This window comes from Carex rostrata, chromosome 14 (genome assembly GCF_964058835.1).
Source record: "Carex rostrata chromosome 14, lpCarRost1.2, whole genome shotgun sequence".
Lineage (NCBI taxonomy): Eukaryota > Viridiplantae > Streptophyta > Magnoliopsida > Poales > Cyperaceae > Carex > Carex rostrata.
The window spans coordinates 8,929,199-8,943,216 of record NC_135931.1 but is presented as its reverse complement, the minus strand read 5'-3'; the positions used below and the strand labels follow the sequence as shown (position 1 = coordinate 8,943,216).

General features: G+C 33.2%; 1 protein-coding gene across 3 annotated transcripts; it reads left to right on the top strand.

The window, feature by feature from the left end:
• The first annotated feature begins 1,457 nt into the window (after window positions 1-1,457).
• Window positions 1,458-10,770, top strand: LOC144565397 (adenylate kinase family protein). Of its 3 annotated transcripts, none has more exons than XM_078315138.1 (19): window positions 1,465-1,790; window positions 1,887-1,988; window positions 2,065-2,193; window positions 2,641-2,775; window positions 3,367-3,513; window positions 4,223-4,297; window positions 4,399-4,504; window positions 5,758-5,798; window positions 5,882-6,010; window positions 6,888-6,923; window positions 7,185-7,265; window positions 7,623-7,761; window positions 8,417-8,496; window positions 8,738-8,803; window positions 9,020-9,049; window positions 9,143-9,252; window positions 10,137-10,274; window positions 10,426-10,455; window positions 10,536-10,770. In XM_078315138.1, exons 1-19 carry the CDS (start codon window positions 1,575-1,577, stop codon window positions 10,558-10,560), a joined length of 1,815 nt encoding a protein of 604 aa, XP_078171264.1. In that variant the 5' UTR covers window positions 1,465-1,574; the 3' UTR covers window positions 10,561-10,770. The 3 variants fall into 3 exon arrangements, with proteins under 3 accessions (XP_078171265.1, XP_078171264.1, XP_078171266.1); XM_078315140.1 differs by having other exon boundaries at window positions 1,513-1,790; window positions 2,065-2,197; XM_078315139.1 differs by lacking the exons at window positions 9,020-9,049; window positions 9,143-9,252; window positions 10,137-10,274; window positions 10,426-10,455; window positions 10,536-10,770 and having other exon boundaries at window positions 1,458-1,790; window positions 8,628-8,767.
• The last annotated feature ends 3,248 nt before the right edge of the window (window positions 10,771-14,018 follow it).

Sequence of the window (14,018 nt, the reverse complement as noted above, 5' to 3'; positions counted from 1 at the left end):
GCGGAACCACGAACTAAAATGTTAATTAATAATAATAACTAAAACGGTTCGTTCCAGAGGGTAAAGGAAATAATGGGAGAACTGAGAATGGTGGTCAGCAACATTGAAATGTTTGACATGTTTACGAGTGACAGTCTTTGATTTAGAAATTAAGACAATGTCGCATGAGATGTCGTAAATTCGAAAAATACTTCAAAAATGTATAGGGAAGAAGAAAGAAGAAAGAAGAAGACAAAAATGAGGAGAAAAATATAGAATAACATCTTATAATTTTGAAGGTTGCTAACTATTTCTTTGCAAAAAATAATTTATTTTTCGTTTGGTATAAAATTCATCTTTTTCATTTTTTTCTTCAATTTTTTTTTTACTGTTTTGTGGATTTTGTACTCCCAAGTTACACCCTGTTTGGATGGAGAGTAGAGGAAGGAATGAGAGATAAAGAATAGAAGAGAATGGAATGGAATAGAAAGGAAGATTAATATATTTAACTTCTTCGTATTTGGGTGATTAATGAGAGAAAATAAATTTAATTTTTCTTTCCGTTTTATTTCTTGTTTGGTTAATTAAAATTTAGGAGGTTAATGAGAAATTCAGTGACTGTTGTAGGTTTGAAGAAAAAATCTTCTATGAGAATTATATATATAAGATATAGGGTTGAGCATTTGTATTATTTTTTCTAAAAATATTTATAACAAAATTTATTTTCATCCATTACATCTCAATTTGAGAGGGAAACCAATTATATTAATTATAATGATAGAAGGTTAAATCTTTCACCTCGTGTATAATTTTATCAACCAAACACGATTTAACGGAAATTTTTTGTTCCTTTCTATTCCCTCCCTTCATGTAATCTCCATCCAAACAAGGTGTTAGAGAAAATTTTGTCTTTTTCTCTTTCGAATCGATATCCTTTTCCCTCTCGTTTTCTCGTTGGGACTTGGGAGCACAGTGTAGCGGACTGGATCGTCATGTAAGAAAATGGGCCGAATCTTAGAGCATCTCCAACAGTGATTGCTTATGGATTGTTTATGCTGATGTGTCAATTGTTTTTGTAATTGTTGGGTTGTATGGCTATTGCTTATTTAGCAATTATTGGAAAAAATTGCTTAATAAGAAAACCTTTTCTAAAGATGAGTTAGTCAAATGTTTAATTTTTATTGGCCAAGTGTTTAATTATTAATTGTTTGGTTTTTTTTTTGTTTGAAAACCTGATAGTAACTACCAAGGTTTGTAAAAGGGAATCGAACTCTCAATCTTTGGATATAACAACTCTAGGATATTTTAATTATTAATTATTAATTGTTTGGTTGATTGTACCAATGTAGGAATGAATTGCTTAATTTTTTAAATTTTCATAATTGTTATTTAACAATTAATGTAAATCTAATTAATCCAATATTTTTCTGTGTCAATCTCATTCATTCTCTCTTACAGCAGTCTCGACCGCAATTCGCTTCTCCTCCGATCTAATTTTCCGCCACATATAAAATGCACGGTCTCATCAATTCCTTAAAGCCAGTGACTCTAGCGAGTAGCGACTTCCGGTTTTCCAACCGAGATAATTATCAGCAATGGCCACATCACTTCCAGCGACATTATCTTACAGAAGCATCATAATTCAACCCAATGGTTCCGCTCCCATGCCATCCCTCGTTCAATTTCATACGGCTTTTAATTACTCCAGCGTTTCTTTCTCTCCTTTCTCCAATTGTCCGAGTGCTTCCTCCTCGCTGCCAGTCGGGCCCCACCTTAGCTGCTCTTGGAAATATCAAAGGCCGAAATGCAAGGTCATTACTCATCGCTGGTCGTCTACTGGATTTTTATTTATAATATGATCTGAAAAGCACAAATAAAATGAATCGTTGAGTTCGGTTTTCTTTTAGGGGTTTCATGTGGAGTGTGCCTTAGGAGAGCCATTGAAGGTGATGATTTCAGGGGCCCCAGCATCTGGCAAAGGAACTCAATGTGAAATGATAGTGGAGAAGGTATTGTTTTTGCTCAATTAATTCTATTGTTGCCCTATTGAATTCTTCTCATTTCTAAATTTATCTTACTTTGCAGTATGGTCTGGTGCATGTATCAACTGGAGATCTCCTTCGAGCTGAAGTTTCCTCTGGTACCGAAATTGGAAAGAAGGCAAAAGAATACATGGACAGTGGAAAGCTTGTACCAGATGAGATTGTAACAGATGTAGGTAAATGTTATTTAGGTTGTCTTTTTGCAAGTTACCCCCAGAACTTTCCATAGTTGGAAGTAACTCCCAACATTGAAGACTGATATTTAGTAAATTATGCTAAATTTTCACCACCATTACAAACATTATGGTTTAGTCCAAATCAAAATAAAACCAACCGAGCAAGTTTTATAGTTTGATTTCTTTGTTTGTTTGCACTGCTGATTAAGCAACTTTGTTGGATTGCCATCAGGAATGCAACTGCAATTCAGTAATTTTTTTCTTAAATTACCCTAGCATTGGTGGTTTGATGTTTTTCTATTAACCAAAAAAAGTTTGTAAAACATATCAAAAATTATGTGCTACAACTATATTGAAGTGCTGCCCTAAATTACAAATGTACTTCAACCTTCCTCTCTTATCCATATATTCCTCTTTTTATTGACCACCCACCTTTGTAATAGATGGTGGTTTCACGGTTATCTAGGCAAGATGCAAGGACAAGAGGATGGCTTCTAGATGGTTATCCTAGGAGTTATTCACAAGCCCAAAGTCTTGAGAAAATGAATATTAGACCTGACATTTATATTGTGCTCGAGGTATGCCACAATTTTGGAGTATAACTTTTACTTATATTGTAGTAATATCATTACATATATCCATCAATTTATTTTGGGGGGACAAGCATGCTACAATCTTCCAGCCTAATCTTGCTAATTCCAAGTAGATGTATTACCAACCATTTGCTGTAAAAGCTTAAGCTTCCAAGTAGGCGGTAATTCGGTATTTTATATTCATAATCATTCCACTTCATCAATAATTGATTTGTTGTTAGACTAATCATATGCGTGATTATTAGTGGGCGGGAACTGTTAGTTTTATAATGAAGGTACAGTGGGAGTTGAACTTAAGACTTCTAGCTGTGAATGGGGTATCAGCCGAGCATTTACTCTAAACGCTTAAGCTTGTAGCATAGGCGCTCACCTAGTAATTTGTATTCTACATATGATGGGCTCAATACAATATTTCTGCTTAGCTATTCACCTTTTGAAAAGGAATAACTGTGTTGTTAAATTGCGATTGTATTTCATGTGTTATTATAGCACAATGATGCTAGTGGTTAGTTATGTTTTATAGATCAAGGCTCTACTTATCTTTCTAAAAGTACTTTTGTTTTTGTGGACACTCAGGTGCCTGATGAAATTCTAATAGATAGATGTATTGGTAGAAGATTGGATCCGGTGACTGGAAAAATATACCATATAAAAAACTTCCCTCCTGAAAATGAAGATATAGCAACGAGGCTTATTACCCGCTCTGACGATACTCTAGAAAAGGTACCTTTTGTGTTTTTAACCTGTGTTTTCAAATTATTTTTAAATTATTTGGGTTAGTGTTGTACATGATACTCATAACTGTATCCATGCAATGTTCATTACTGATTTCAGTCCATCTCAGTTCCTGTGTAGACAAACAAATGTTGATCCAACTTCTACCTGGGCATTTGTTGAGGAAAATGTCCAATTCTAAAGACACTGTTTTTCTACTCTCTGTTAAGTATATCCATCACCTGCAGAATGTTAGAAAAAAGAAGGCAGAATATGTCCTTGTTTAAATAATTTAGCTGAACTTTATACCAACTTATACCTCATAAGCCCCATTCTATTTTCATTTTCTTGGCTTCATGTTAGTTAGGCTAATTGAGAGGTTCTTGTATTTTGGTGCACTTAGTAGGAAACTTTGACCTGTCATTTGCATCTTAGAAAATGTTTTTTTTTGCATAAATAGAAACAAGCCTTCAAACTGCCAAAATGTCAAGCCCAAAATGAATGGTTAGGCCTAAACAGGGTCTCAGCTCCAAACTCGACAGTCAAAATTCCATACAAAAATAAAAATCCAAGCAGTGTTTTGACCTGTAAGCAAACAAACGAAGAATACCTAACTACCAATCCATCAAGGTCCTACCAGTATATACCATCCGAATCTTAGTTCGCTTTTTTACTTCTCACTTTCTCAGAATAACACTTATGAACCCTATTTGACTAGGTTAAATCACGCCTTCAGACCTACAAGAAAAATGCAGAAGCAATTCTTCCCACATATTTGAACTTGTTAAATAAGGTGTTCTCTGTCTTATCAATGTAGTATTGCTAGCTATTCTTCTCAAGAAAATGAAAACAAAATCTGTTATTCTTCTCCCTTTCTAATTTCCAAGAATGTAGATTGATGGAAATCGTACAAGAGAAGTGGTTTTCCAAGAAATTGATTCTCTTTTGAAACAAGTCAAAGAAACTTCTTCAAGCTCAGTGAAGTTGGCCAAAACTAAAGGTAACATTTTGCATATATTTATAGAGCTAGGTTAGGTTGCTTTGCAAAGCACCCAAGTCTCATGATCAGTCTCCAAATCTCAATCTCTATGTTGCACATATATGTCTATTAGCATCCAGATCCGTATGACCGTATCTGATACGGATGTGTACTATTCATGTACAATATGTGTCAGTTCAAATACTTAAATTTGAATAGATATGATCAATTATATGGAGTGACTCACACATTCCCACACAAAGGACTGCTTTTTAGAGTCTCGTGTGGAGTCCCTCTTTGAGGACTGACTGTGGCACTACAAGAATGTTGCTGTTGTGGGACTAATGGATTGAAATCACTTTGCTCCAGACTTCGCTATTTTTTGTTTTCTTTTTGGTTTTTGCGTTGACAGGTGCCAGGAGGACTAGGCCTGAGGCCCTTTAAGCACGTGCTACATGGATATCTATCTCCTAAATTGTATCCCATACATTTTAATTTACATTAAATAATAATTTCAAATGTGGTATACATCAAATTAAATTAACCCCATAAAGTTGTATCCTATACATCCATTTTAATTATACTCTTATAGCCTTTTACATTCTTATTGTTAAAAAGTAACAATCTATATATTTGTTTTCTAAATTTTAATTATGTTATGAACACAACTCGAGAAATATTTTATACATATGACATATATAAAAATGTATTCTACCTATGATTTTAAGAAATATTGTATCGCCGTATTCGATACAACACCTCTCTTCATATTTATGCAACACAGATCAATCTTGAGATTGAAATGTGTGACAAGCCATCCAATATGATCTTAACATCAAAATTTGCTCAACAATTGGGTTCTATACTTTCTGAATTTTAATTACCATTACTTTTTATAGGGGCAAACCAATGCTTTCAAGCATTCTAGACTGTCCGATAGCAATGTTAATTTAGAGCTCAAGTACAAGAGGGTTGTGCTTGCAAAGCATCTTAGTCCATATTAGAAAATGTTAGAATATCAAGATGCTACCCTGGATAACAACCTCTAGTATAGCTCCATGAAACATTGAAATTTTTCATTTTCCAAATTTAAGCAAATGGTATTTTAACTATCCCTGTGTCATCCTTATTTACATAGAAGAAACTGTGGATGGGTTAATTTAGGAATACTTGCTCCCCCCCCCAATTGTTCGGCATGCATACACATGAAGGAGCCCATCAAAGAAAAAAAGAAAGACAATGTTAATGTGTGTTTGTATTTGCTTTTTTTCTAGGGAGTTCATCCACAAGTTTAGGAGTTGTTGCTTCAAAAAATGTAAGAGTTCAGCTCTTTGGTTGTCAGGTATAATAAAAATAACATCATTTTGTCTTCATGATGGTTGTTGGTATTGCTTTCAGGTTATCTGGAGAGGAATTCCTACAAGATTAAACAACATACCTCATTCTAGAGAAATTAGAGAGTACTTTTACAATGATATAAAAAATGCAACAAAAAGGGCTATAGAAGATAAAAAGACCCGGTTGAAGGTTGTTTATTTGATCCCTGCAGATCTATATATTTATCAACATAATCTCTCTCTTTCTCTCTTTCTCTCTTTTTTTTTTTTTTTTTTTGAGGAAAGTATGCTTCGCCTACTTAAAATTTTATTAATAATAATAATAAAAAAAAACCCGGATTATTTATCAACATAATCTTACAATTGCATATTGTTAACACTGACAATTCCACCCTTTAAACTTCTTTTATCATAGGACTCCAAAGCATGTATCATTTAGACAGTTTGAAGCATTATGGATATCCTTGCAAAACCTCTGGATTATTTCAGATACATCAGCTTGCAGAGTACCCCTTGTCTGGTTTTAGATTTAGATGAAAGAGAGTGATATCGAAAAGGGAAATTTATCAAGAAGTTTCACCATATCAAAAAATAACATACGGTTATTTGTTATTGACATATTGTCAAGGACAAAGAAGTATTTTTGGTAATTTAAGTTGTTGACCACTTTAGGGTAATTTTGATATAGATCGAGTTAACAGAGTTTGATGGTTAACTATTAGTATGATAATTCTGATAATTGGCTAGTTTAATAGGAGTATTTGCCGTATTTTGGGAGTGCTGCAGCCATTTTCCCTTTATTGTAATGCTACTAATAGGTTTAATAAAAAAAAAATGTGAAAATGCAATTTGGAAGTTGTGTGTTAAAACTGATAGGCTAAAGTGTGTATAGTGACATCAGTCTTAAGATTTTTCATATCCTGCTAACATGGATACTGGGTTTGCTGTGCTCTTGATTTCTTTGATCTTTGTGCTTATGGGGAATTACTTGCCAGTGCCAACTACTGTCATTATTATTGCTGGTTGCTTTTTTGTCTGTTGTTCTAAAGTCCCACTTTAACTTTCAGGTAGAGGTTACCATCCCTGAGCTTAATCCCGAAATGGTAAGTAAGTAATTTGCTGTGTATATGAATTATGAAATGAGCAAGCATTACTATTACCTGTTCGTGCCAGTACTTCGCAGTTGTTTTGATTTAATATATGTTCAGTGTTATTCTGCTGAAGAATAACTAAAGTAATTTACATTTAAGCAAGACAGCTACCACAATGTATGAATTTATACAATTAAACAATTGAAAGAAACAAATAAGAACTGCAAAAAATGAAGAATCAACTATGTATATATATATATATATTTTTTCCAGGATGTTTATCGAATAGGCACCTTGATGGAGCTGGTACGAGAACTTGCCCTTTCTTTTGCTGATGATGGAAAGCGAGTGAAGGTTAGTTCTATTTCATGCATTATTTTCAGGACAAGTTTGAACTTGCTCAAGTTTCTTAATTATTAATTGCAATAGCCCATTGAACTGAAACTGACACTTAACATTTGTCAACTTCTCTTTGCTATCCACATTTTCTTGGGACATCTGCAAATAAGCACTAATTTTGAGTTATCAAGAAATTTTACTAGCTATTACATAAAACTCGGGGGCAACATTTTCCAAGCTTCTCAGAAATTAGTAAATGTTTTTTGCGGATACAAGAAGTGTTGGGGGTCATTACAAATAGCCAAATTCTATTGAATATAGGGTCTTATTTTCAAAATGCACTTAAATTAAGATGGATTTGCTTTCCACTAGGTTTGTGTTCAAGGTTCCATGGGGGAAGGTGCACTTGCTGGTATGCCTTTGCAACTTGCCGGTACTAGAAAGATTTTGGAATTCATGGATTGGGGCGAATATGAGGCCATGGGTACCTTTATTAATATTGGAGCTATAGGTTGGACCATAATTTTTTTTTCACTATGATATTCTTATTTATCTTAGGGTTGACATTGTTGAAGTGGCCCCGACAGGCTGACATGACCCCGTCTAGACCAACTTCTCTTGTTAGGGTTGGCATTTCTTGACCCGCCAGCCTGTTGGATTGGATTTGAAACAATTATATTTAATTTTTGTTTGAAATAGAACACCAAAGGTCCCACTTAGCTCAGTTTTTTTCATTTGAATTATATCCAAGAAGAAATGAATAGAGCAAAAGTTGTATAAGGTCTACTTCTCAATTATCTCAGTAAAGTGCCAGGTATGGTTGGAATTCTTGACCATAGACAGCCAGGTCAAACCAAAATCTGCAAGTTCCACATTCGCAAATCTACAAGCTCGCTTGAATTTTGGGAGTTCGAGATATTAGGACCAACATGGGATATTTTTAGATTTTTTTTTTTTTTGAAGTAGCAGGCGGTTGCCTGCTATAATGTTCATTAAAAGATATCCCTAGGAGTTAAAAAGTACACAGTGGGCAACAGTAAGTTTCAAGACCAAAGTGGGAAAGCTGCGATACTCTATTTTAGTGACAGTCCCTGTGAATTGTGTCTTACTTGTTTCTGTCCTTGCATGCTCTTCTTTCTTTAATTTCTTTTGTTTTTGAATTAAAGGACGGGACGAGGTAGATGAGCAAGACGATATGTTTATCCTGATAGCGCCCCAAAATGCAGTTGGTAATTGCATTATTGATGTGAGTTGATCAATATATCTTGTTTATAAGCACAATTCTCTGTTAAGGTTCAGGTTTGGCAATACCAGTTGGATCATATGTTACTTTTTCTAAAGTTTGTGGTTTTTCTTGTATGCATATATTTGATTCAGGATTTAGCCTTCAAAAATATGCTGCCAGAAAAAGGGGCATAATCAGAGGCTCTTTTATTTCCAGACCTGTTAATGAGATATAGAATGATATTCAACGTTTACTTTTAAAGGATTTGCAAGCTATGACTGATGCTGCTGGGAGCAGACCAGTAATCCTCATAAATCCTCGCCTAAAGGTATTTAATGGAAAACTACCCTTTTTGACCTTCATACCATTTTATTAAGAAATCAGAAAAGGAATTTCCTTTTTCCATCTATTCTTTTTGCATTTAAGGTTTAGTTGGTATTATTAAGAGGTAAACTAAATTTTAGATGGCAATCTTATTATCTTATATGCATTTTAATTCAATAAAATTGTCCTTTATTCGTTTTCTAACACCAAACTCTTGCAGGATATGCCTAGTTCAAGCGGCATCATGACGGTAAACAAATCTTATTTTGCATGCATTCATTTACTTTTCATTTTTATGCTGAAAAATTTATGGTGCCTAATACTTTCATGTTATTTCAAACAGACTATTGGTAGGGACAAGAGAATGGAGTATGCTGCATCATTTGAAATTTGCTACCATTTTCGCCTCCTCTTTTACTCGGGCTCCTTTTATCCTATCATGGGTGCTTTAAGGTATCTGTCTAGCTCCTTTCTGATTTTTAAAATTAGTAAATGACATAACTAATTATAAGAAGAGGAGGAAATGGTTCTCATTGAGGGCTTTTGTAATTTTATTCGTTCAGTTTTTGGATTTCTTTTGTAGTAGAGAATTACCTACCACTAAATTTCACTAAATAAATAAAAATACATCAAATATTTACAAAAAGTTTCCTAGGTTATTGATGTACAACAGGGTGGGGGTTAGCATTTCTATTAGTTGTTGGATTTTCTTGGTTTGGTAAAAACTTTTATTCTAGATGGGATTGGATGGAATTTGAGTTCAGGTTTATGCACTATAGTTTGAGTTATAGACTTATAGTTAAGCATTGCAATGGCGGAGCTTGACCAGTGTCTTTGGTAGGGCCACAGTACACCCTTTTAAATTTTCTCAAGAATCGGTCCTCTGGATGCAAATCTAGAGAGTTTCTGGGGGGCTGATTCACTATATTTAAACATGTAGTGATCATACAAGTACTTGGGCCTCTGCAGCCCTGCTCTCTCCCTCTTACCCTAGAGTATTCGGAGTAAGATTTTAGGGCAATAGACACTTCTCTTAGTCTACATTAGCAACTACAAGAGATGTAGGTTTGGGTTGCATTTTGTTATTTTTCTGGTAACATCAAAGAGTCTTGTAAAGCTACAAAACCTAAATTCTGTCAATCCAGTGTCTTCTTTTTCTGTATGGAAGTACCACAATTAATTAGTAGTGTACAGATGTACTATTGGTATTCATTCAATCTGAAAGATGGATGCCAATATGTGTGCTCTTGCTTCTCTCTTTTCTTCATATTTTCAGAAGCTCTTTGATTATGGACTCAAATATCTGATTGTATTTTGTATAATATTTTTTTTTGTAGGATGGCTTATCCAAATGGTTATGAGCTGTACAAGAGAGTAGATGACCCCAATAGGAAGGAGAGATATGATATCATAGCTGAATTTCCTGAAAAACCAACATTAATTGAGATTAACGATGCTTTCACTGGCAGAAGAAGGTATTCATATATAAGTTCAAAGAAAAGATATATGATCTCTCCCAATTCCATTTATTTACCATTCTAAGAAATCCGGATTTTCCATTTTGCAAAATTGATAATGTACTCTCTGCACTTGAGTTAATTTTAATTTATTTGGTTCCCAATGCAGAAAGAAGGAAGAATCAGCTTCTGGAATCTGGTATTCAACTTGCTTTTATACTGCTTTTTTTTGTATACTTAAAATGAGACAGTTTTACAGAACAATCTAACTTCTTGCAGGGGTTTCTTGAGTGGTATTTTGTGAAACAATCCATGATGAATGTGCAATTTTATGACGGGCCTGCCATTGAGATGGGCTTGCATGCAATGAATGGTAATTGTACACTGTATATAAATTAATAAAAAAATTTACTTTCACATTGCGTACCTGTTATGCTGACAAATGCTTGGTGCATGATTTGAAAAGATGGACTAGTGCCGATTGAACATTTTAGACAATAGAGGACCACGCTCAGTGGCTAGAGTAGAGGTGCTATCGGGTCGGGTTGGATCCGGATACTATTATATTTGGATCATTAATCTAAAAGTGTTCGGGTCCGAATTTCGATCCATATACTTATTTATTTCAAATCGGGTTGGGTCCGGAGGGTTCAGTTTTTCAGTTCCGGGTAAATAGATACTCATAACTTGCTTGTAGATTATCGGGTCGGTTCAGATACGGAGCGATTCCAGATCCGGAGCAGATATATGTCACAACTCCAAAGCATTTGAAAAATCATTTACATTTAAATATAATAATTTCTTAAACATCTCATATCATAAATCATTATAATATAAATCCAAAGCATTTGAAAATCATTTACATTTAAATATAATAATTTCTTAAACATCTCATATCATAAATCATTATAATATAAATTAAAAATTATACTATTGATCTTGTTCATAAATAATAAAATATATCATGCCACATAACACAATAAAAATAATAACTCTAAATTATTAGTTATCTATCTAAATTGAGGAGGGATCAAGTTACAACACTTGAAAGTTACAACAAAGTTACAACATCTATTTTTTTCATTTTCAAAGTCCAAATCGTCGATCCAAACCGTTAGATATTCAATCTATATTAAAATGTGCTTGGAGACCAAATTTTACATTTTTTGAAATTTTTTTTCTATTTATTAAGATGGGTACAAAATTGCTGTTTTTATTAAAATTCTGCACCATTAAAAAACAGCAATTTTGTACCCATCTTAATAAATAGAAAAAAAATTTCAAAAAATGTAAAATTTGGTCTCCAAGCACATTTTAATATAGATTGAATATCTAACGGTTTGGATCGACGATTTGGACTTTGAAAATGAAAAAAATAGATGTTGTAACTTTGTTGTAACTTTCAAGTGTTGTAACTTGATCCCTCCTCATCTAAATTAAAAAATACTATCATATTGATTCAACATTTGCAAGTACTCCTTCCATACTACAGATTTTTTTTTCTTTTTTTTTTCATTAGAGTCTTCAATAATATTTTGTGGAACTTGGGTAGTATTATTTTCAGAATTTTATTGTTAATTGTTTGGAGTACTCATGGTGTGACAAAAAATATTGAATTTTTTTTTTTTTGTTAATAGTTTTTGAATTCATGAGGATGGAGAGAAATGACTTTTGAAAATAAAAATATTGAAGAATAGATATAATTTTTAGAAAGTAAATATTGGAGATGACGATTTCCTTTTTTATGGTTCAAAAAATTTATGAATAAAATACTAATAATTTATAGAAATGACATATCAATGAGAGCAATAAATAAATTTTCATTATTATGCAGAGGATATTAAGACAAATATTGAAATATGTATTCATAGCAATAAATGTTATTTGAAAAATTAATGCGGCTGTTACGGAAGGAATAAATTTGGCATCCATCTGTGTGTATAAACATAGCGAATATGTGACAGCATTATATTTTATCACATTCAAGTTGTGAAAAAGTGTTGAGCTCACCACGGCTTATGCAAAAATTAATATGCAAAGTTGTATTTTTATATATTAATAGTTATAATATATGTTTTATCGGGTATTTATACGGGTATCGGGTCGGGTTTGGCTATGGGTCGGATAATTAAATGAAATCCATATCATATCAATTACAGTATCGGTTCTGATTCGGATATTAAATTATTGATTTTATAATCGTACCCATAATTTAACTGATTATATTTTTTAATCCATACTCTATTCAAATTAATCGGATCCTGGTCGGTTCCGGATCGGATCCGGGTAATCGGGTAAAAGTAGCACCTCTGAGCTAAAGCAATTTCTTTTTGCATGAGTAGTTAGAGTTTTGAAATTCAGTGTAAATACTTGTTGAGTATTTTAAGTATAGGATTTTATGCTTATTTTTATACTCTTTAGACTTTTAAATTTATAAACCTAAATGTTCAAAGAATGGTTGATTGCAAGCGCACAACCTATCATTGTAGTACTTTGGGTATCGATCTACAGGGAAATCGAAAAATACTAATCTTTAACTCTATCGATTCGTTTTAGATTTGTGCAAGAAAGTAAAATTACATGGGGGGTTTTGTTCTAACAATCCTAAGTCCGGGTTCAATACCTGGGAAGATGAGGTTTAAAACAATAAAAGTAAAAAAGGAAAGTAAAATAGAATTTTGGTTGCTTTCAAGAATTTGGAAGATCTAGGGACATTCGGTCTACAATTTCTTGTTAATTCTATCTACTCGGTTTGTTTAAATTTATGTTTGATTTGATGAGGTTTCTAACCTAATATGTCATTAAGAGTCACTTTCGTGAATTAATAACATGCCTAAATAATTCGGACTTTACAGTTACGTCATTCACCCTAGCTACCTAGACTATAAGCTCTTGTTAGCCTATATTGACTAATTATTGATACATGTGTTTTGGTGGGTTGGGTTAATGTTTCTCGAATTTTAGGTGCTGTCACCATCCTAAAGGGATATTTAACAATTACGTTCACACAAAATACATATCAATACTTAATAAATACAGGTGTCCTAATTAGGGTTTGATTTCACAGTTACGTCCTTCACTAAGTCTCTAATCCTAATTTCGGTAGTTCCGGCTTAGATTACAAATTAGTTAGATCTTAATCCAAACCTAGAGTATTTGCGTTCATAATTTGGTACTCTCCTCTCGTCCTAACTACTATGGTTCTTTCGAATCCAAGGCCTACATTGATTTCAAATATCAACTATGTAGTTAACACAAATGATAAATCACAGAAATTAACAATCAAATCTCATAAAATAATCATAATAAAAATAAATAACCGAATAAGATAAAATTAAACAAGTTCATGCATTGACCTAAACCCCTAGAGAGAAAACTAACCTCTCATGGAGATATAAGTATTCAACAAAGAATTCATTACAAAAATTAGCTAAAACAAAGAGAAATTAAATATAGAAATAGATTACACCCTTCTCTAGATGAAGAACCCTTATTCTTGCCTTCTTCGTCTTGAAATCTTCTTCTTCCTCCTCTTTGAATTGCTTCCTTGATTGCAGAATTTTACGCTAAGTATTGGTGGAGAAAAGATTTTGAGAAATGAGATGATCTTTGCGAAGAGATGCATTGAATGCAGAATGAACTCCCCTTTTATAGCTAAAGACCATGTCAAATTTAGAGGCTAGAATGTGGAGTTAGTGGGTGCTATCTTTACATGTTTTCCAAACTGGCATGTCTAATTTTAGCCCTTGAAACATGGTCAGC

Bases quoted from the DNA above. Each gene is read 5' to 3' on its own strand.
- LOC144565397 (XM_078315138.1), top strand. From the start codon at position 1,575: ATGGCCACATCACTTCCAGCGACATTATCTTACAGAAGCATCATAATT. The intron at 1,791-1,886 runs GTCATTACTCAT...GTTTTCTTTTAG, and splicing joins ATCAAAGGCCGAAATGCAAG to GGGTTTCATGTGGAGTGTGC. The intron at 5,799-5,881 runs GTAAGAGTTCAG...TATTGCTTTCAG, and splicing joins GAGTTGTTGCTTCAAAAAAT to GTTATCTGGAGAGGAATTCC.